Consider the following 22,055-nt stretch of genomic DNA (forward strand, 5'->3'; position numbering starts at 1 on the left):
ATCAAAATTGGTTCGGTACTTCTAGAGTTATACGAACTTTGGCAAACGATGATCCTCAAAGTTTCAATGTTCTGTTATCTCACCATTAGGGATGTCGGCAGATTTATTATTTAAAAAAATTTTTTTCTCACCCATTATAAAATAAGATTTCATTTTTTTCAGGCCTTGATCTTTTTGAATATTATAACTATTCTAAAAAAAAAAATGAAACGGCAGTCAGATACATCTGGGATTGAAAATACTTTATACGCAAACATACTTAGTTTTTCATTATAGAACAATCAACATGACGTCAAAAAAAAAAAAAAAAAATGTAGACTGGAAATTTGTTTGGTATCTAGTACGTATAGTTTGGTATATAACTTATTATAATTATTATTAAAAGCTCGTATCCACACACAAGAGAGAGTCTCACTTGTATCGTGCTGCGCATATTGTAAATGCGCCTTGTACGAGACAAATGTCATTGTGTCAATGCTTAGTTTCGCGGATTGTCGTTCGAAAGAAAGTTCAGTATGAAACGTACTTTTACACTCGCGTCCGAAGAAGACGGTTGGACTTCTTGCGGTAGAGAGTCGAAAATTGAATTCTTTTTTTTTTTTCCTCCCTCTTTCCTACCCATTTCTTCTCGTTCAATCCTTCCCCCCCCCCCCCCCCCCCCCCCCTTCTCTTTTGTCGTACCTCGCGGTTATTCACAGTCTTCATATTTTACATCGAGCCCACGCTCTGCGGGATCCGTACGGTGTGTTCGGATATACGATGTATTGTTTTCATTCTCGCTTTTCTCTGTAAAAATTAAAAAATAAAAAAAAGAAAAGGTAAAAATAAAAAAATGCCTCCGACAATTATACAGGAAAGAAAAACTTCGACATCAAAAATGCAAGTGCAATTAATTTTTCAAGAAATGGATAAAAAATGTATCCCCTTTGGCGAGGAAAAATAAAAGCAAATCGAATTCGAGGCGATGGTTAATGAAATATTAAACGTAGCGAGGTTAGATTAAACTCTTTTAAGCAACTCGAGATACTTTTTCTTTGATTCACACCTGTGTGTGGGTAAAGGAAAATCAAGTTTTTTCAATTCTCGTATCGATAATTCCATCATCATCGTTAACTCGACGCCACCCAATGCAACGCGTGATGTAGATATAATCCGTACTCATTTATTTACATGCGTAAAACAATTATTTCGAACATTTCAATTTTACCTTCGTATATAATCAATGTATACAATCTCAAGACATACCCGGCTGATCATTACATACTGTAAGAATAATTTTTGTGACATCACATCATGATAATCACGTTCACGATATTTAAAAAGAAAATGAAGAGGAAAAACAAACCAATCGACGTTACAATTCTAATTGCCTTATAAGGCGGATCGATGAACCCACAGCTTTGACGATTAGCGCGCTTCTCGCGTATGCAAGTTCTTCCGGTTATTGCGGAATACCTTTTGACATTTTTATTTTAATACGTATGACGCTTACGTGTACACACATGTTAATTAAGAGTTACACGTACCTGTACGTATCAAGGTTTTCGGATCATTGACACGTCGCCGCGAGTTTCGACAACCGTAAACTTGACTATTATAATTATAACGATCGCTAAAATAAACGACCGACTACCGGCTCATTTTTCTCTCGCTCGCTCGCTCGCCTTGACATCTCACGCCAAATTGACGTTACATATATATATATATATATTATATCTACAATATATGTATGCAAGATATAGGTATAACATACACCGGTATGTATTTGAATCTTCTTTATTTCATATGAAGGTAACGGCCAATAACAACAAACAATACGGCAAGCTTTCATTTATTATAATTTTTCACCTATTATAGTGGAATGTTACAATCGAACAGAGTTCGTTGAAATCTACTTACAATTTTTTCACACATACATGTAATATTTTTTTTTTTTACTTTAAAACACGAGTAATTATCGGGTTTTTTTCCAAATCGTGTCATCCGTCATCGCACGTTTCATTTTCCGTCTCCCTTTCAAAACTATCAAGCTTCGTAAATTTCTGTCAGATATGCAACAGATGTGCTGAAGACCTGTAATATCCCATATTAGTTTAAAAAAGATGTTGCTCGAATTAATCGATTAACGGATTGCTTTCATTCCGTTGGGTCGGAATATATGACAAATCACGAAAGAAAATTACATTCATATTCCTTCTCTTCTTATCAAGTTGCGTTTTTTTTTTTTTCCCCTCTTTTATTCTCTTTTATTCTTCACCATCCGTGTAATGGACATTAAATACGGCACGGCAAGTTAGACTGTATTATACACCTCATATCTCATTCCATTATCAATGGAATTGTAAAACTGGCCAGGCAGGAAATAGAAGAAACTGTCTACCATAACGCTGGCCGCATCATGACGCAGACACGTAACGCACGGCATATTTTGCAACGAAGTTATTACCCTGAGTGAAAATAATCATCGTCATCGTCACTTGTCGTTAACGTTACTATTTATTATGCATATTATAATAATATTTACACATATATCTGTATCTAATTTATTGGGACTTCCTCTGTTTTCTTCATCGGCACGCGTTTATTACACGTAGACGTCTTCGCGTTTCGTTTTACTTCACATCTGCTGTTATCTTGTCATTTTCATATTGACATACTGTTTTCATTACATACGACTCGTGTATATTTGCCGTCTGTCCACTTTTTACCAAAGTATGAGAAAAATTTTTGAAAGAAATGTCGTTGGATATTAGAGGGGGGCGGTAAACGTCAAATCAACAGATAAGCAAAAATTTTTTTTTTTTTTTATTTTACTCGTGCGAAATGTCAACCATTATTAAAGTTTTACACGGATCAAGTATTTTTTCTGCAATTTTGAGTTTTTATTGCATTCAGTACGTTACTCGTCGAATAATATCGTCGGAAATTGTCGTTCTTTGAAAAGCTTATTGCGTCACACTTTCACGCAAACAAAAAAAAAAAAAAAATTAAATAAATATACACGGCTGTTCCGGCAAAGAAAACAAAAATTGGCTTCTAATGTGCAATGTAACGATTGACTATATTGAATTTTACCACTAATCATCTGTTATTGACAATATTTACAAAAGTTTGATTATTTAGAACAATACAATCTTACCCATTATATTCATTTTACGTTATTTCAAGGTGTATTTTTTTTTTTTTTTCCGTGAAAACAAGTGAAATAATTTGATGGTTGATCATCGGATTGCAAATTATACTCAGAAACTGTTCTTCTTCATGCTGATATCGAGTATAGCCGTCTAAGTACTCAAATTGCTGCGAAGAAATGAACAAATAAATAAATAAATAAATTTTTAGGGGGGGGGGGGAACTTTTTAAAAATCGGTACCAATTGTTTACTTTATTCGGAATCAGTGTCTGCATGATCATCGTACACTGTAGAATACTATTAATTCAAACAGTCGAAAGAATACTTGAAAGTTTTGCGTAACTTTCTTAATACTTCGAAATATCGAGCCATCGTGAAATAGCTGGCTTTTTTTTGTTTTTTGTTTTCTTTAACTCGGTTTATCCTGTGAGCAGCTCTTGAATCATTCTTTCTCATCGCGGTATCCGTGGGTGGCGAAGAGATTAAGGCACGCCACCGAGTAAATCTCGTACAAATATCACGCACGTGCTCAGTGTGTAATATGTCATTTGTATTCCGAGCGTAAAAAAAAAAAAAAAAAACCACGCTTTCGTGCGCACAAAGAGAGAGAGAGAGAGAGAGAGCGTGTGCGTATTTTATCTACATACTTACAATTTAGGTAGGCAGAGAGACATCGTTGAGGAAAAAGGAGTAAATCCGGGACTCTTGAGGTTAGCGGCCACTTGACTGGTTAAATTGCAAAATTGTGCGAAAAACAGACACTGAAGCGTTCACGCGTGGGTGACGAGTTTCAAATCACACCTTAGAAATTACTTTGTGTGCACGAGTGTCCGTGTACGTGTACAACGAGGTAACGGGAGATATGAACGAATCGATAAACGTTAGTGTATACTCATTACTGTCAGAGGCGGACAGTCCGGTTAAAAAGTGAAATGATGAAATGAAAATTCGTAAGGTTGAACTTGAAATTGCATTTGAATTTGGATTTCATTCAAAGTCTGTTTGACTCTTGACACGGAAAACAACTAAAATATCTGCCCGAATGCAGAGATACAGGAATTTCAATTGTCAGTATATTATAACTTTGATAAAAAAATAAAAAAATAAAATAAAGGTGAGACTGAGATTCGTAATAAGTAACGAAATGTTGATATAAAAGTCATTATTTTTCAACTGAGGAATAACTGAATATATATCATTAATTTTATCATTTAACACAATTTTTCACCACCTTCGCCGAAAAACTGTTTTACTAACAAATGTAGGACGCAACAATGCCTGTGTTTCATTATTATAACCAAAAACCTCTCGCTGAAGAAATAATGTTTAGAAGAAAGTTTTTACACTCGTTATATTGCTGAAACAATCTCGTCTCAAATTTATTTCACGTTGTTGTAGCCGGTATAAATTAAATTTTTGTACTTGATTAATATTTTAATCTTTAATATCCTCGATTTTTTCATCGCTTTAGTTAAAGCGGGACGAAGCCTTCCTGTTTTTGATATAACCGTTTATTCTTCCTGAAACAAAAAAAATTATTTCCGAATCCATCATTCCCTCGCAAAACACACGTATAAATAATTATTGTATACACTTGTGTGATAGATTAGTAGCAATTTTTCCCTCGTTGTTACTTATCGATTTCTTCCACGTCTTTTCTCTTATTCTTCCTCGCGTTTTTCTTTCAGGCCTTCTTTCGTCGTCAATCTTGTCTAGTCTTTGCAAAAGAATAATACTGTATATTCATCCGCTGTAAACAAACATAGATCGATTGATTTGGCGAGCATGCGTACGTAATAATACATCAGGTGTTTATATATACGTATTATACATACCTATGCATACCTCTAAATTCAACTTTTACGCATATAACGCGGCACAAGTCAGAATTAATCAACGATTCGGAAATATGTCGAAGAATTGTATCACGTCTCATGTTACACGTATATTATATTATAACTTCCCAACCACTCGCGTATAATTATATTCATCGAGGCTCCGTATATTTTCATTAATTTGTATATTACAACTACACCTATTTTATGCTTCATTCGCAAATTATCGATTATCGATGATATATCGATTTCCTTAATTTACGGACAAGGTACAGTGACGTAATTCGCAGACAGTTGTCAAAGTTTTGGTAAAGCGCGTACGCATTTGTATATGATATACGCGTTATCGTTGAACAGAGATAAGAACACGTCGTTCAGCTTGTCCACTGTAATTATTGAAGCTAAAATTGTTTTTGTTTGAAACTTTACAGTTATTTGAATGAAGTGACAAATCGATCCACGGATCGTGTGTCGCCGTTTGGTTATAACCGGTATAAGGTTGTAGGTATCCACCTACACACGAGGTAATAATAATGCATCATCGGCGAGGTTCGTGTAAGTTGGCCAGCTTATGCTTGTGTACGTACGTAAAGCTAATGGTATTTAGTTTTCAATTAAAAAAGGATTAAGCAACTTGGTAAGAGTAATTATAACGAAGCTCAACGTTTTCGCTGCGGCAACGCTTGTGGATATGTAACGTTTATAAAAATTCAGTTACTAATAGTAGTTCGCAGCGGGTGGTTGGTTGGCCGAAAAGTTTACTTCTTGATTTCGCGGAAATTTCCCGAACCGATGATTAATAAATGAATTTATATTTCCGCTCCGGGAAATTTATTGATGTTAATAAGAAGGTATAAAAACGGGGTCATTTTCAACTGCAAAGGATTCAGCGCGAAATCTCAAGTCTTTGGATGAAGAAGGAAAAAAAACAACTAAGGGGAATATTGCTAGGCGCGGAGAAGGGGAGAAAAGGGGGGGGGGATGGATGGATGGGAAATGTCGAGAAAATGGCGGCGGGGGAATACTAAAGTCGTTTACTTTAGAATTAAGGTAAATATCCTTGCGCGGATTAACCGAGTTAGAAAATAAATTTGCATTTCTTACACACACACACACACACACACACACAGAGTAAGTCAGGTTCTTTAGAGCTCGGCAACGCGGCGAAGTCAAGACGACCTTAATCTAAAATCCCTCAATACTTTTCAAGATCACATGCAATTACACTAAATTCTCCCAAGTTATATGTAAATATGTATATATATATATATATATATATATATATATCTTAATATATATAAATCTCGTGTCACGATGTTTGTCCTCAATGGACTCCTAAACCACTTAACCGATTATAATAAAATACGCACACCATGTGCAGTTCGATCCAACTTGAGAGATAGGATAGTTTAAATCTCAAATTATAGTCGCAATTTTAATTTATTGCTAATTATTTGTCTGTTATTATTCGACAGTCACAATTATCTGTTAACTCCAAATGATTCTAACAGATGTCGATACCTTTCGACTGGGTTGAGTAAGTAATCAATAGATGGCGCTGCTATGGTAAATCTACGAACGTGTCATATAAGCTACACTAGCAACCCATCCCGGCTTCGCACGGGCATATAATAATATAATAAAAGAAAATACACAATGTTTACAGTGAGTTTCTAGAAAAATAACATTTATATTATTACTTAATATTATTATATGCCCGTGCGAAGCCGGGATGGGTTGCTAGTATATTATATATTTACGATTCCGTGATGTAGATGAAATTTCGCAACGCTTTCACATCGTTGTATAAATAATGTAATAAGTATCGTAGTAAGAGGATTCAATTTGTATAATATCTTTAAAGTTGCGGTAAACCTTTTTTTTTTCTACTTTGTTATACATTTTTTGTCTTCAACTATAAAGATGCGACGTTTTAAACTTTGTATATTACATCGATCTATGATACAGACACATTTTTACTTTGGCAAATATTTTCGAGCAAAATTAACGTGGGAAAGTTTTATTTTTTCCTGTAAGATTCGTATATCGTTTCCTTGTATTATATGTATATTGGCACGAGGAGGAGACGTTCTTACTTACACACGTGACGTAGGCGTATTGATTTTTGTATCGGCAATGGACAGCGGGTAATGGTCAGCTCGAGTTCACTTCCTGTGCCACACGTTTCACCTAGGCTCCGTAGTTTCACCATTCTCGGGTTCGAATTACCCTCGACGTTGCTGTTGTTGAACGCGCCCCGAAGTTGTATATTCGTACGTATATAGGTGCAGCAATTCGATATATACCTGTGTAATATCTCTACGAATAGACGACGATGATGATGATGATGATGGCGGTGCATTTATTAATCCGGTAAAATAGACGCATGTAGACACGTATAATATGCTTCTTTTATACCCGCAAGTAGGCAAAATATTCCCTCATACAACGATAATGAACGTACAAAGTATGCTTTTGTTATAATAGTCTCGTCTGATGAATCAATTTCTCATTACGTTTTACTATATCTTTGTACACTACTGTTTTCAGGTTTGATTTCATTTTTCTTTTCCTTTCTTGGTGTTCTTTTTATTTCAAACCTTGTGGTTGAAAATTTTACTTGGAATATATGATAGTGGATGGTTTTTTTTTTAACGTTTTATCAATTAACGTCGTCTTAATTACTTGTACTCACGATCGTTGATATTGTACAATTCGAAGGTGTAATTAATTTGATTAGGTAATTCGAACTTTAGAACACGGTCAACCGAATGCTAATTTATTTCACACCGCACACCATCAAGGGGATAGAAAAAGAAATTTATGATATGTAGTCTACTATTATCAATTAACAACTATCAAACCCTGCTGAAGAACCTCATCAAATTCAATCATCCGATTTAAACGATTCGAACTTATTCACATATAATCATCGTTATATATGTACTGCAGTAAAACTGTTCGACTCGTAGCGATATTCTTTTACAATTCGTTTACCTATCTTTCTATGTTTTATACGCCTAAGATTAAAAATATCACCCAAGCTTCAACGACTCCCCGAAAATCTTTCAACCCCGCATGTAAAATGTGCCTGATTGAAAATTGTATAAAAAAGAAACAAATTGTCAACTCATTACGGAACAATTTACGTAGAAATTGTATACCTATTATTCATATTGACTCTATACCCCCCTAATTTCGACAAAGTATGGAAACCAGACTTTTGACTCTACTCTGAAAATGTATCGTATTGTAATGTAAACGTAGACGTTCGCTTGAAACTGACGTCGCCGATTGAGGAAATATCGTAGTTAAAATGTCGAAATTTACTTGAACCTCACGGAATTTGGATCACCCGGTATAATCGAACCCTCGCCCTTCTCGTCGAAGACGGCTTCCACCAGTATTTCGCCTTCCCTGCTTTCACCCCTCGTCGCCTTGGCAACAGGTTGTGACGTTGGGCTCGAAATATATGATTCCGGATGTAGAAAGACGTCTAACAATAAGCTAGAAGGAAGTAATAACGTGCACGGAGTCAAACCTCGATTTTGAAAAATCGAAAAGACGTGGATCGTTCATTTGTTGCTATTAATTACAGGAAGAGGAATATTTTATTGGAAACTTTTGAACATCTTTTCGCGACTTAAACTCCATCGACTTTTCGTAGCATTCGTGACGTTTTTCTAACAATACCATGTACTTGACAGTGAGTTAAAAGTACGCGAATCACGAAATAAGTATCTTATATTTTACTAAAGCTTGAGCGATGGAATTTCTAAGCGTAGAATCAACTCCACTGTTGTTTAATTTGTTCGCTACGGCGAAACCCTCATTTTAGCACAGGATGTATAACCACGAACGGAAACATGCGAATTAATCCTGCTATCGTAACGAATCGTTTTTTCGAAAGGTCTTCGAACTTGATCTTATATCGTGGAAATTTTTACTCGGACATTTCTTTGTTGCACTTTGTTGTTTATTAAATTTCGACAAGAAGTTACGCATTTTTTACGCGTTTACACGTTTTTACGCGCAGCTTGTGTATGCAGTCTTTGCATTTGCAAATTACTATTTATAAATCTAATGAAACTTCATCTTTTTTCCCCATCAACACGACTTGTTGTTTTCCTTTCTTTATCGTGAAGAAAAGGAAATGTGTATTTCAATAGAATCGTTTTGCTCCCATAGTTCGAGGAAAGTTTCGGATTATTGTTTCTACATTCCACATTAAACATCGTAGTATGGTCAACAATCAAGGAAAAAATCTAAGCATTTCCTCATCACTTTAACTACAAATACATCTTATCTTGTGTAAAGAAGACAAAAAAAAAAAAAATCGAACGAAATAAATTTTCTTAGAACACGAACTCAATATTATCTATGTATCAAACTGCCGAGAGAATTCACACTTGCTTACAATTAGAAATTGACGATATCGAACGATTGAAAATCGTGTTGAATACAATTGGAAATTTGCTCCCTTGGCAAAAAAATAAAAATAAATAAGTAAATAAAGTCGAAACCTTGAAAATATTTTCTCCGTCAAGCCCATTTCACTATCTAACAATTTAAAGTGTCCGATCACAACCGTCCGTCATTGTTGTAAGATTGATCAAAACGAGATAGCGATGCGTTTTGTTTTCGGACACACCGGGTACATCACCTCGGCAAATGCATAACACGGCAACACGCCAAGGGCGATGCACCACCCGGTTTTCCCCAGGGGAAAAACCACCCCTCGGCATAATCGAGAGGGGGGTTGATAGTAAGGGTTTGAGGCGGTCGATGCAGTTGCCATGCCAACGAGACGACGGCGTCGCCTCTCCCTTCTTTCGCGGCGTCGCCTCTCCCTCCAGACCTCCAGACCTCCAGACTGCCCCGATACCTCACACCGCGGTTGGTGCATTCAACTGCACCCATACCCATGAACGCGTAAATGCATACGCGAACGACTAGACGCGGATGCTCGTTGGATTTTTTTGTCGGAAGAGACCAAGGAGACGAGGAGGTCTTTTCCTTCTCATTATCCTCTTAATTTATAACCGGTAATTAGTGGATGGTTCACGGTTCAAACAGCATTTACACGTTGGTGCGGTTGATTTCAGATGACCGGAGATCGCTTGAATTAGTTGAGCTTTCTTTCTTTGTAGGGCTAGACTTGCTGGTATCATTCGTTTACTAAGCTGCACTGGTTGGATGCCAAGGAGGTGCAGATTTTTATTCACGTGTATAAGCGAGGGGGTGTTGGATTGTTGAAATCGCAGACCACTTTCGAAAGCAGTCGTTTTAAAGTCGTTTGAAATCGCTTGAAACCACTTGAAATCGTTGCAAATGCTTTTTACTCGATCTATGAGTGAATAACCCCTTGCGTATGAGGTAGTGAAGACTGACGATGAAAGTTCCGTCAAGTGAAACCTTAAAATATTAGCGCTACCCTGTGATGAGGAATACCGTATATACTGCAGATATTAACTCTCTAAAAGTATTTAAAAAAAGCGATAAACTTCGCAACGTGAATTTGACGATGAACTTTCGTGAAAAATCGTTACTTCGAAAACTCATGCGTTTCAAAGTCATATCAATGTTGAAAAATAGCGATACATTTCAATGTTTCGTTACGTCAACGTTACTAACTTCAGTATCATTCAAAAGCCTCCCTTATTGCCAATATTAAATAGACCACGGTTTTTGCAAAGTATATTTTCTCTCGTGAATCCTCAGCTCGCTTCGTCGGCAAGTAATTTGCAATTAGTATCTAATACCTCCGTGACACAGATGTTCTGTAACATCGTATCTGCCATGATGAAACTAGTGCGATAGTCGCACGTTATGGTTTATCGACCGATGGATGAGATAGTTGTGGTGGCCAGTCGGGCGGAGGAGGAGAAGGATTAGGATGAGGTGGCGGTAAAAGATTTTACTTTCGCTCCTCGGAACGTCTGGCTTCGCGGTATGTATGAGTAATACTACGCCCGTGTCTGTGGGAGTATCACCGCGCATCGGTAGAAATAATAATTATTCGCACTCGCAAAGACTCGACGTGTAATTACGCCAAACAGGCCAGACTATAACGCCAACGTTATACCCTCTACTGCTGAACAACAACTCGTGGAAGCTAATCCGACAGCTCTTATACCTACTAGAAGTACTTGAAGAACTTTTACGGTTCTTCACAGCCTCGCCGTAGAAGTACTCACCTACATAGCTTCCGAAATCTAATTAGGTTGGATGGTGGAAGGTCTACCAAAGTCGGTGGAAATTGCGAAAATGCACCTTTGCTGTGAAAATTAGTATCCGCAATATGCTCGCATCAACGATATCGGAATTCGACGCAGTCGAGTTGTTTTCAGATTATTATCGAGCACGATTTACAGTCGAATTAAATTCCGTAAGCCTCCCATCAGACTTGGAACTAAATTGTAGCAAGATTTTTCTCAATTCAGTTGAATATCTTTATCTGAAAAGCACTTCGTCAAAGGTGAATCGTTGCTCGTGGAACCGCTTTGCGAAGTTGTTCAATCTCGTGAAAGGTACTCTACTGATGGAATCGATAGTACGGTCGAAAAGTCAACGATACATTTTTTTTTTTATTTGCCAAACGACGCGAATGTCGACCTCGAAAACCAGAATCCTCGGGGCAAATACCTGTAATTGTCATCGAAACTCCTCTCCCGTTATTGGTACTTCCTTGGCCTCTGCACGCGTTCAACCAGTGAAAGGAAATACCTCGACGAGAGTGTATCCCTAATTCCATGGATACCGAAGAACGCCAATGGAGGTTTTACTCGTCGAAACGCGACCCTCGGGGGATGATATTTCCACCCCTCGGTCCCTGCTATCCGGATCTCGAGTCGCCCGAGCTCTGGTGATCGATCCAGGGTGCACGCGGCTTGCAGCTGCGTAAGTGCGTCCGTGAGTGCGTGTGGGAAACCTTCCTGTTCAATGCGCGCACGCTTTTGTCCCTGTAGGCTCTATATGCAAGCGTGCATGTGTGTGTGTGTGTGTGTGTGTGTGCGTGCGTGCGTGCGCGTGTTCTCCCTACCGAACGCATATATACATATATATATTAATACGTCGGAATGAGAGGAGGGTGATTCCATAAATAGAACGCGATTCGTTGTTGGGGTTGGATATTGAACCTCGAAAATATTGTGGGTTGGTAAGTTGGTCTTTACAGGGGATTGACGAAATTCTATGGTTCTTTCTTTTCTTGTTTGTTTATTTTTTTTTTTTTTTTTTTACGTATTAAAGGTAAATTGACGATTCTTTTCCGAAACGTTGGAATACACTGCGATGATAAAGTCATTTTAGGCAAACGCTTCTTCCATTCTTGGCTGTATCCCCAACGAGTAAGTGACATAGTCAATTACTTTCTCGTATCAATGAATTCAATCATCAGTTGGGGATTGAAACGTCTTTTTCGTACTTCTTAGATTTCATTAGTTCTGAAACTACGCAGGTTCTTTTCTTCTTATTTTCACACTAATATAACAGTCCACTTGCTATACTCACGCGTATTAATAGCCCCTGACGAAGTGTGTGGAGCGCGAAATATAATATTCGCGAAAGCGTTCGCAGTGGCTTATAATACTACCTACCATGTACAACTTTCACTTTCGTTTCCTGAAATTGATAGTGACGGATGTATTATAACCAATTTTCTAAAATTGTCCACCATCAATTCGGCGAAGAGAATTATCGATCATTTCTAGACATCGTCGTTGGAGCGAATTGTTACTATGCATCAAATTATTCGACAATTTTTCATGCGAATACGTTGCATGTGGAAAATAATTTTTACGCTAATGAATCACAATATCGACCACTCGTGGAGTGACATACAATCACGCTTGCGCCGAGGACGTTGATGACGAATATCCAGGTGAATTCCACGTCCTACTCCGAGAGTCGGTAGAAGCCACGTGGCCCCCGCACCATCCGGTTCCCCTCAACCTCTCGAGAGCCGCCAATGGCGCAAGAACGCGTGAGTTCCATGACCTTCGCACAATGTGTCCTTGGGTACCACCTGGGAGGAGGATGTCTACGTGCGGGTGCCTACGTGACGGTGTAAATAATGGCCCGCATCAGTTAACTATCGCACACGGAAGTTTGGCTCACATTTCAGATTTTAGTTAATTACGGTCGGGCGAAGAAGAAGTCGTTAAGATTGCAAACGTATAATTGTTCCAAATCGCGCCGCTGCTTCATACCTCGCCTTTCAGCTCCCAGATCGCAACTCGCGTTTGCACCGTTTCCGATTATTCGCAAAGTATGACGGAGTCACTACTTGTTCGGACACGTTCGTCACCGTGACAAATCCAGTGTCGAAACTTGTTAGTCATTTTGATTCTAGCTGTGTCTCTTGGTCTTCGTTTTGAGCACTCTATCTAGAGAGTTCTTTGGTTATTATGTAGGGGAATTATATGTTCCGAAATTCATTTGCCAATCATTACTATCAGATCTTATGTACCAAAAGTAGATTCAACGTTGAATTTTTTACGTTGGCGTTTTCTTGGTTAGTTTTAGACATTTTCCGGTATAACCTTACTCTGATCAGCTTGCAAGTAAACTTGTTCATTTATCAAATCAATGCTCAAGGTTGAACGTGTTTCAATAAGGTCTCATGACAATGATTAGAATGAGGTGATTCAAGTTGGATGGTAGTTCTTTTGTTCCTGAACAGTGAAGTCAGTCCTTGGGATTACCAAAGATTTATGTTTTTGAAAGAGAATGGGTGAATAATAAATTTGAAACTTGAACTTGCAGTTAAAAGACATTTAAAAATCATACCGTCTTCGATAAATGACAATTATAGTTATATAACCATCGTACTCTGAGTCCAGCAAACCCCGAGTTACATCACATGCGCACACAACTATGGAGCGTATTGTCAAACGAATGTTGAAAGTAGTGCAATACCAGCAAAGCTGTGAGAGACAGCCAAGCCCAAAAATACCCAACTCCGTTCGATGATTTCGGATCCTTTCGATGACGCGTAACGTTGTTAGCCGATCTTCAACGAGATTCATGAAATTACGGGTAATTGCACGAAAGTAACCACGCGATGAAACCCTTTATCTGCCACGCCGTTGAACGAATTGTAAATTTAAAGTCTGACGTTGGTTTCTCTTTAATTGTGTTGCAGGGATGCCGGTTGACTGAAGATGGCCTCACCGACACCATCGTTGGAATCACGTGCAAACTCCCTTGGATCGTTATCCTCGCTGTCCCCGTTGACGGTGAGTGGAAGCTCTCCACCGGCAAGTGACTCCGCGATCTGTGACGTCGACAGCTGCGATCATTGTCTCGACGCTAAACCCGGCGACGCACCTTGCCCAAACTGCCGTCTTGGCGGTGTACGCTGCACCGGTTGTAAATCAACTGAATCCGACGCTGTTGCGCGGTGTTTCGATTGTGCAAACTTCCTCTGTCCAAACTGCGTGATGGCGCATCAATTCATGCACTGTTTCGAGGGACACCGGGTCCTCAATCTGGGCGACTCGAAGATCGACGAGCCGAAGCACAACCTCGTGGTGAACGGCGGAAACGGGGAGAAGACGCTCCTATGTCCAAGACACAAAAACGAACTTCTGAAGTACTACTGCAAGTCCTGCGGCGTTCCCGTATGCAAGGAATGCACGGTATCGGATCATCTCGCACCCCTTCACGACTGCGCGCACATCTCGGAGGCCGGGCCTCAACAGTTGGAAGCGGTAGCACGAGCCGTTCAAGAAGGGAGAGCGAGGGCCTCGGACATCAGGACGGCGGTGAAAGCCGCGGATCACGGAGCCGCCAGACTTCAAGTACAGTACCACAAGGCTCAGAACGAGATAAACGACACCTTCCAATTTTATCGGTCGATGCTCGAGGAGCGCAAACAGGAACTGCTCAAGGAGCTGGAGTCGGTATTTTCGGCGAAGCACATATCACTCGGTGTCGTTACACAAAAGGCGAACGATACCGCGGACAAGATACAGCAGACCTGCGACTTCGTGGAGCGACTGACCAAGTACACGACGGTCACGGAAGTGCTGATGGTCAAGAAGCTCCTCGACACGAAACTTCAGGCTTTGATAAACTCCACCCCAGACGTGACGAACCACTCGGCGGATCTGGAGTTCGTCAGCAACTATCAGGCCATACAAGTCGGCGTCAGGAACACCTTCGGCTACGTCAGGAGCAGCAGCGAGAGCAACGCCGGACCCAGCAAGCAACCGCCGATCGCCAGACCCACGGCCCTGTCGAGCGGAAGCAGCAACGGCAGCAGCGGACCCGGAAGCGCGGGATCCTTGGGAGGACTCCTGCTGGACAGACCGTACAGCAACGGACTCGTCTCGACGAGCACGACGTGCGCCGTCTCGACGTCGCCCTCCCCCTTCGAGAGCAACGTCATATCGAAGAGGTTCAGCACGGCAAACAGCCTCGGTCCGTTCTCGACCACCATAAGCGACTTGAACCTTAACGGCATGAATCCATACGAGAAGTGGAGCAACGGCGGATGCGACGCGTATCCGGTTCCGGCGAACGAACACTTTCCGCTTCCTCAAGCACCCGCCGATTCGGTGCTCGATCTTACGTCGAAGCTCATGTCGGCAGCGATATTTCCACCCAAGTCCCAGATCAAACGGCAGAAGATGATCTATCACTGTAAATTCGGCGAGTTCGGGGTTATGGAGGGACAGTTTACCGAGCCGTCGGGGGTCGCGGTCAACGCCCAGAACGACATCATCGTCGCCGATACGAACAATCACCGCATACAGATATTCGACAAGGAGGGACGTTTCAAGTTCCAGTTCGGGGAGTGCGGAAAACGGGACGGTCAGCTCCTTTATCCCAACAGAGTCGCGGTCGTTCGCACTTCCGGGGATATAATAGTGACCGAGAGGTCGCCGACCCATCAGATACAGATATACAATCAGTACGGTCAGTTCGTGAGGAAGTTCGGGGCTAACATACTTCAGCATCCCCGAGGCGTGACCGTCGACTCCAAGGGGAGGATCGTCGTAGTCGAGTGCAAGGTCATGAGAGTGATAATATTCGATCAGGCCGGGAACGTTCTTCAGAAGTTTGGCTGCTCGAAGCACCTCGAGTTTCCAAACGGGGTCGTGGTCAACGACAAGCAGGAGATATTCATCAGCGACAATCGGGCCCATTGCGTAAAGGTATTCAACTACGAGGGTGCCTATCTCAGGCAGATCGGCGGCGAGGGAATAACGAATTATCCAATCGGCGTCGGGATCAATGCCGCCGGTGAAATACTCATCGCTGACAATCACAACAACTTTAATCTCACCATATTCACTCAGGACGGACAACTCGTCTCGGCTCTCGAGAGCAAGGTCAAGCACGCACAGTGCTTCGACGTCGCATTGATGGACGACGGTTCCGTGGTACTTGCTAGCAAGGATTATCGACTTTACATTTATCGTTACGTTCAGGTACCGCCTATCGGAATGTAGAGGAAGAGTCCTTTTTTTTATTATCGGTAACTGCAGAGCGAATCGCTAACTCGCCTCTGGCCTTCTCTATTTTTTTTTTTTTATTATTCCATCGCTCGGGCAAAGTAACAGAAAACGAAACAAATGAAACACACAAATTCACACACACACTATATTTGTCCCTATTTTATTACTACTACTACTACTACTACTACTACTTCTTATTACTATTAGTACTATTATTACTACACTACTACTATACGTAATTTAAATCGGTGTGTGCGTACGTGTCCAGATGCCGTGTCTGTATAACGGTGAGGAAAAAGAAAAACCATGGAGAAAAAAAAAAAAAATACGTACCGTTCGGAGGTGTTTGTTTGTTTGTTCATTTCAATGCTAGGATTATTGGGTCATTCAGATTGATGATTCCATAAGTTAATATTATCATGACACGGCATGTATATACATATATACGCATATATGCATCGCCAAGGCACTAAAATTAAAATTCCAAAAACAGACAGACACAGAGGACACACACACACGCGCGTGTACCAGCCACCCCCTTAATAACGTGCATCCACAAAAGCGTGAAGAAAGAGAAGAAAAAACACACACACACACACACACACACAAAAATGAAAGAAAGCACGAAGACAAAAAAAAAAAAAAAAGTGAAATGAAAAACTTACTTGTTAATGTTGTTATAACTGATAATACTGTTGTTGTTGTTTAGTTGTAGAGCTCGCCGCCGCTAGTCACTTGTTCTCCCTTTTGCTCCCATCTCATCTTCCACTCGAACAAAAAACAAATGGATTACACGAAGTAGCAAGGAAAAAAAAAAAAAGAAAAGAAATCGAAGCAAAAATAATTAACGAAATCACGATTGAAAAAAAAAAAGAATGAAATCCCCCAACACTTAATTAAAGAAAGAAAATATTATCTTTCGCGTATTACGATCATTAATCATCGTGTCCATGATCGTCATACCTTCCATCCGCATACAATCATCGTCATATTATATCTATTATTACGAGTATATATACTTACCGCTTTGTTATATAATAATCGGCATTCGGCGTGGCGTCTGCTGCAGGAAAATTTCCTCCCTTCATACTCTACCTTCACCTCTCGCTCCGTTCTTTTCGTCGCTCTCTCATTTTACAAAATTCAAAACTCCATTCGCATTTATTCATTTTTTTTTTTTTTACACGCGCATACGATCATTCCTTCCTTCATTTTTCTCGTTTCCGACTTATACGCGTGTCGTTTCCGTTATCCTCTCCCCCCCGTGATGTAAACGGTGGTCCGAATGAAACTTGTTTACAACCACCATTTTACACGATCATATTACGTAAGTAATTCGTTTTCCCACCTCATCGTCTCACATTTTATCATTCATTCGTATTATTAATTTTATTATCATTATTATTAATAATATTATTATCATTATTATTATTATCATTATTATTAATATTATTGTCGTCATTATTATTATTATTGTTGTTGTTTTTACAAATCGAATGATGTCCTCTCTGCACGTCTCGACGACTCTCTTTCTCCCTCGCGATTCTCTCTCTACTCGCAACAAGACCTCAATTTGTTATATATTGTCTAATTGATTAGGTAACTTAATAGCGAAAAGTGGAAGAAACAGAAACGAAAAACAAAAACAAAAAAAAAAAAAAAAAAACCAAAAAAAAAAACAAAAAACGAAAAACTTAATAATTGTGAATACGACTCGATATTTTTAAATTATGCATTGGTGTGTGCAAATTGTACGCGGAATATAAGATCTCTGCGAGAATTGAATTTAACGAAAATATACTCACAAATTTCAGATTACGCGCGTTGCGTTGCGTTTTCGCAATAGATCGAGTACTTCATATGTATTATATACATGTTCTAATTGTTACGCGTTCGTTGACAAGTGAGAGAAAGAAAGTGAATTGAAAACAAAAACGAGGAGGGGGAAAGAAAAAAGCAACAAAGAAAAGAAAACAGAAGAACACAAAAAGCAAAAAATGAACCTCGTAGGTTCTTTGTATCCAGGTTTGCAATGCGCGCGCGTTGTTCCATCAGGATTCTCCGCGTATAAAGAATCTCTTCGTTGCCGGTCTCTTTCTCTCCCTCTCTCTCCCTATATATATATATATATCTTTCTCTCTTTCTAACCCCCCCCCCCCCCCCCCCCCCCCCCCAATAAACGGATAATAAGGACTATGATAAGCTTTATCGTTCGCAGTATTACGCACTTCTACTATTACGTAGACACATTTAGCACAGGTATAGATTATATTATGCACGTATGTGGGTATATTACACAGACGACAGTTGATCCTATGTAGTATTAATTATTCGATATCGCCGTTTACGATATCATTTCACCGGAAACTGCAAAATTGAATCCAGATCCGCACCCTCGCAGTTCTGCCGCCACGTTATACACGTTATGCCTATAAATAATTAATATACGATGTACAATGAGAGCACGAGCAGCGTACCTATATATACCATATGTGTATTAGTTGAACATTTCGCACAAGCACGTATAGAGGGTATAGTATAGTAGTGAATTAATTATTGCATATTTAAGCGTTTGTTTGTTTGTTTGTTTGTTTGTTTGTTTGTTTGTTTGTCTTCTTTTCTAGTTTTATGTGCTGGACATTTCTCTCTCCCTCTCTCTCTCTCTCTCTCTTCCGTTATTGTTTCTTTTTTGCTCCCAGTTCTTTTTGTTTCTAACTCTCTCACTGTGTACGTGTTCAGATGAGATCAGATGAGATGAAATTCTCCTCTTTTCCTTTTCCATTATAACCGTCTTTTGCTCACTGTTTCTCTCTCTCTCTCTCTCTCTCTCTCTCACTCTCACACATGCCAGTGATTGTATCGCATTGGCAGTGTTTTACTTCCTCCTTATTCGAGTATAGTATTAATATATTTTGTTGGACGAGAGTAGCGAATAAAGTCCGATACGCGTATCCGCGGGCTTACAACTCAATTTCGTGCATGATTACTATTACTAATACTATTATTATCATTATTATTATTACTATTATTATTATTATTATTGATGATTAATTATTATAATTATTTCTTTTTACCCACTTAACCCGATGTTCGGCCACTGCCCCAGCTATAATAGACAGAATGACGGATACCACGGTGAAAGATGTCATGTATGAGTAGGTTTATTGATTATGCATTCTACATATGTGTTAGTACAACTTGTAATATTGCAGCTGCGATAATAATTGAATTACATTATATACCCAGAATTACAATTATTATTACATTACTTAATTATCGCGGACGATTTAAGAAAATTCTTATTGCATTTTACTAACGGAAAATACGGCTAGCTAGCAACAGCCCCCCAGCCCCACCCTCACCCTGAAGGATCGCATGTCATAATTCACACGCGCATTACCTTCGCGCAGATATAAATATTTGTTTTCTTTTTTTTTTTTCATCCTCAATTTGTTTCGTTATTTGTTTTTTTTTCGATTCTAAAAATTTGTAAATCAAATTATTTTTTCACGTTGCTTCTGTTTTCCAGGGAAATTTCTCATCTCGTTTGATTATTCGTTATATTTTTTTTTCTCCTCTTTCTCGTTTTTCACCGTTACTTTACTTATTTTATTTAAAAATACAAGGACATATTGTAACATAAATTGGACAACTAAATCGTATGTAATATTTATACGGACAATTGTCCCTAATTTTCTTGAATTTTACTCGCGCGAAATCGATCGATTTTAATCCCCGCGATAGTGATTTATTTATCTTTATAAGATTCGACAATTTCGGAGAGGGGGGAAGGGAGAAATTGAAGATGAAGAAGAATTGGAAAATAGTACGATTAAAGCCTGACTGAACAAAGCTGGAGGATATCATTTTTATCTCTGCTCTCAGGATCGAGTTTATTATTGCTATATTCAAGACGGACCAAGTCAAGCATTTTTTAGGCGTGGCGCAGATGCCGTGCCATGTACGCATATATGTTTGCCAACCCATACATATACATGTATATAGGCACATGTGCCGTGCATATCTCTCTGTGTATATAAAATATATACTTATAAGTATATATTCATATTCCCGGAACTTGCGGACAGATAATTATTCTTATCGTCCAGAACTTCCGGGCTACTTCGGAGTACTCACTGCCGTATAATAAATAATTGCTGCGACACAAGACGTTTCATCATCTTTTACATGCTCAAATTAAAATGAATTCTATGCTTTTGATTATAATTGTTATTTTTAGACGAGGGTGTAATAATATAAATATTCCATCGGCAATTTTAATATTACACATTTTCCAATTTTTTTTCCTCCTCGTATTCCCTGTATAATAAAAAATTACTCAACTTACCTTACTACGTATATCCAAAGTTCGTCTCTCCGTCGTGAATTCGAGAATTTCAATTTTTCACAACGCCAAAATCCTCTAGTAACTTATAAATACGACACAGTCTTGTAAATACCTTATATACTTCGTGTGGCGTTATTATTATAATATACGGGCGTTTTCCCTACACACTTGACAACATGAATTTTTTTATTATCGTTTTGGATCACATTCGGTAAGATATGTACACATATATGAATATATTTAATATAATATCAGAGCGGGTCGTTACAGGCCTATTGTTTCTTGTTTTCTTTTATTTCATTTTTTCAGCGAAATTTAATACATTATTATTATTATTATTATTATTATTATTAATTATTATTGTCCTTACGTAGGTATAGGTGTTATAATTCTCGTTGTATAATCGACAAGTCACACTTCTCTGGAATGAAAGACAAGAAATAATTTGAATGAAAAAGAAAAAGAAAACAAAGAAACGAACAAAAAACCGAAAGAATGAGAGAAAAATTGCAAAGTGGCGTGTGTATAACGTATATATATATATATAATATAGATTCTGTAACGTGTAACGGAGCACCAAATTCTTACTCGATTATGAAAAGTAATAACGAGACGACGAAAGAGAGTGAGTGAGAGAGAACAAAAAAGAGAGTGAAAGAGAGAGAGAAAGAGAGAGAGAGAGAGAGAGAGAGAGAGAGAGAGAGAGAGATAAGAGTGAATAAATTGAATAAATTGAATAAATTGAAGAGATGGAGGGAAAGGGAAAGAAAGAGAGTAAGGAATCCTATCAAAAAAGCCGGCGCACTGTTGGTACTATATACCGTTGTTATTTAATTACTGTTAACATGTACATCTCGCGTATTTGTTTTATGACGTCTATTCCGGGTTTTTTTTTCTTTTTTTTTTCTTTTTTTTTTCTCATACATTAGTATTAATATTTTTTTTTCTCTCTTCTCTCGTGCGCATATACGAAATAAGAATTTGGCAAATAAAACGGGAAATAAAAGAAAAATCATTAACAGATACGAAAAAAACGATGCTGAAAGAAGAAGAAAGAAAAAAAAAAAAAAAAAAATGACAAGCGGCATAATAGAGGACGTCCTCTTCACGAATGCAGTGAGACGCGTTAGCATAAAATTGTTATTATACTATTGTCGATACTATTACCGCTAATTTTTACTATTATTACTATTATTACTATCATTACTATTATTATTAATATTAATATTAATATCGTTTGAAGTCGTGCTATTCTTATTCGCATGCAGAGGAAC

At 38.7% G+C, this 22,055-nt stretch overlaps 1 protein-coding gene across 2 annotated transcripts in view; it reads left to right on the forward strand.

The window, feature by feature from the left end:
• LOC124306753 (brain tumor protein) overlaps positions 1-21,277 on the forward strand; it is a 158,111-nt gene extending 136,834 nt beyond the window's left edge. For both annotated transcript variants that reach the window (XM_046767718.1, XM_046767717.1), the window contains one exon: positions 14,114-21,277. In XM_046767718.1, coding sequence (XP_046623674.1) covers positions 14,133-16,427 — 2,295 coding nt within the window. In that variant the 5' untranslated portion in view covers positions 14,114-14,132 and the 3' untranslated portion in view covers positions 16,428-21,277. The remainder of the gene's footprint in view (positions 1-14,113) is intronic.
• Positions 21,278-22,055: the final 778 nt, after the last annotated feature.

The sequence above is a fragment of the Neodiprion virginianus genome, chromosome 6 (genome assembly GCF_021901495.1).
Source record: "Neodiprion virginianus isolate iyNeoVirg1 chromosome 6, iyNeoVirg1.1, whole genome shotgun sequence".
NCBI lineage: Eukaryota > Metazoa > Arthropoda > Insecta > Hymenoptera > Diprionidae > Neodiprion > Neodiprion virginianus.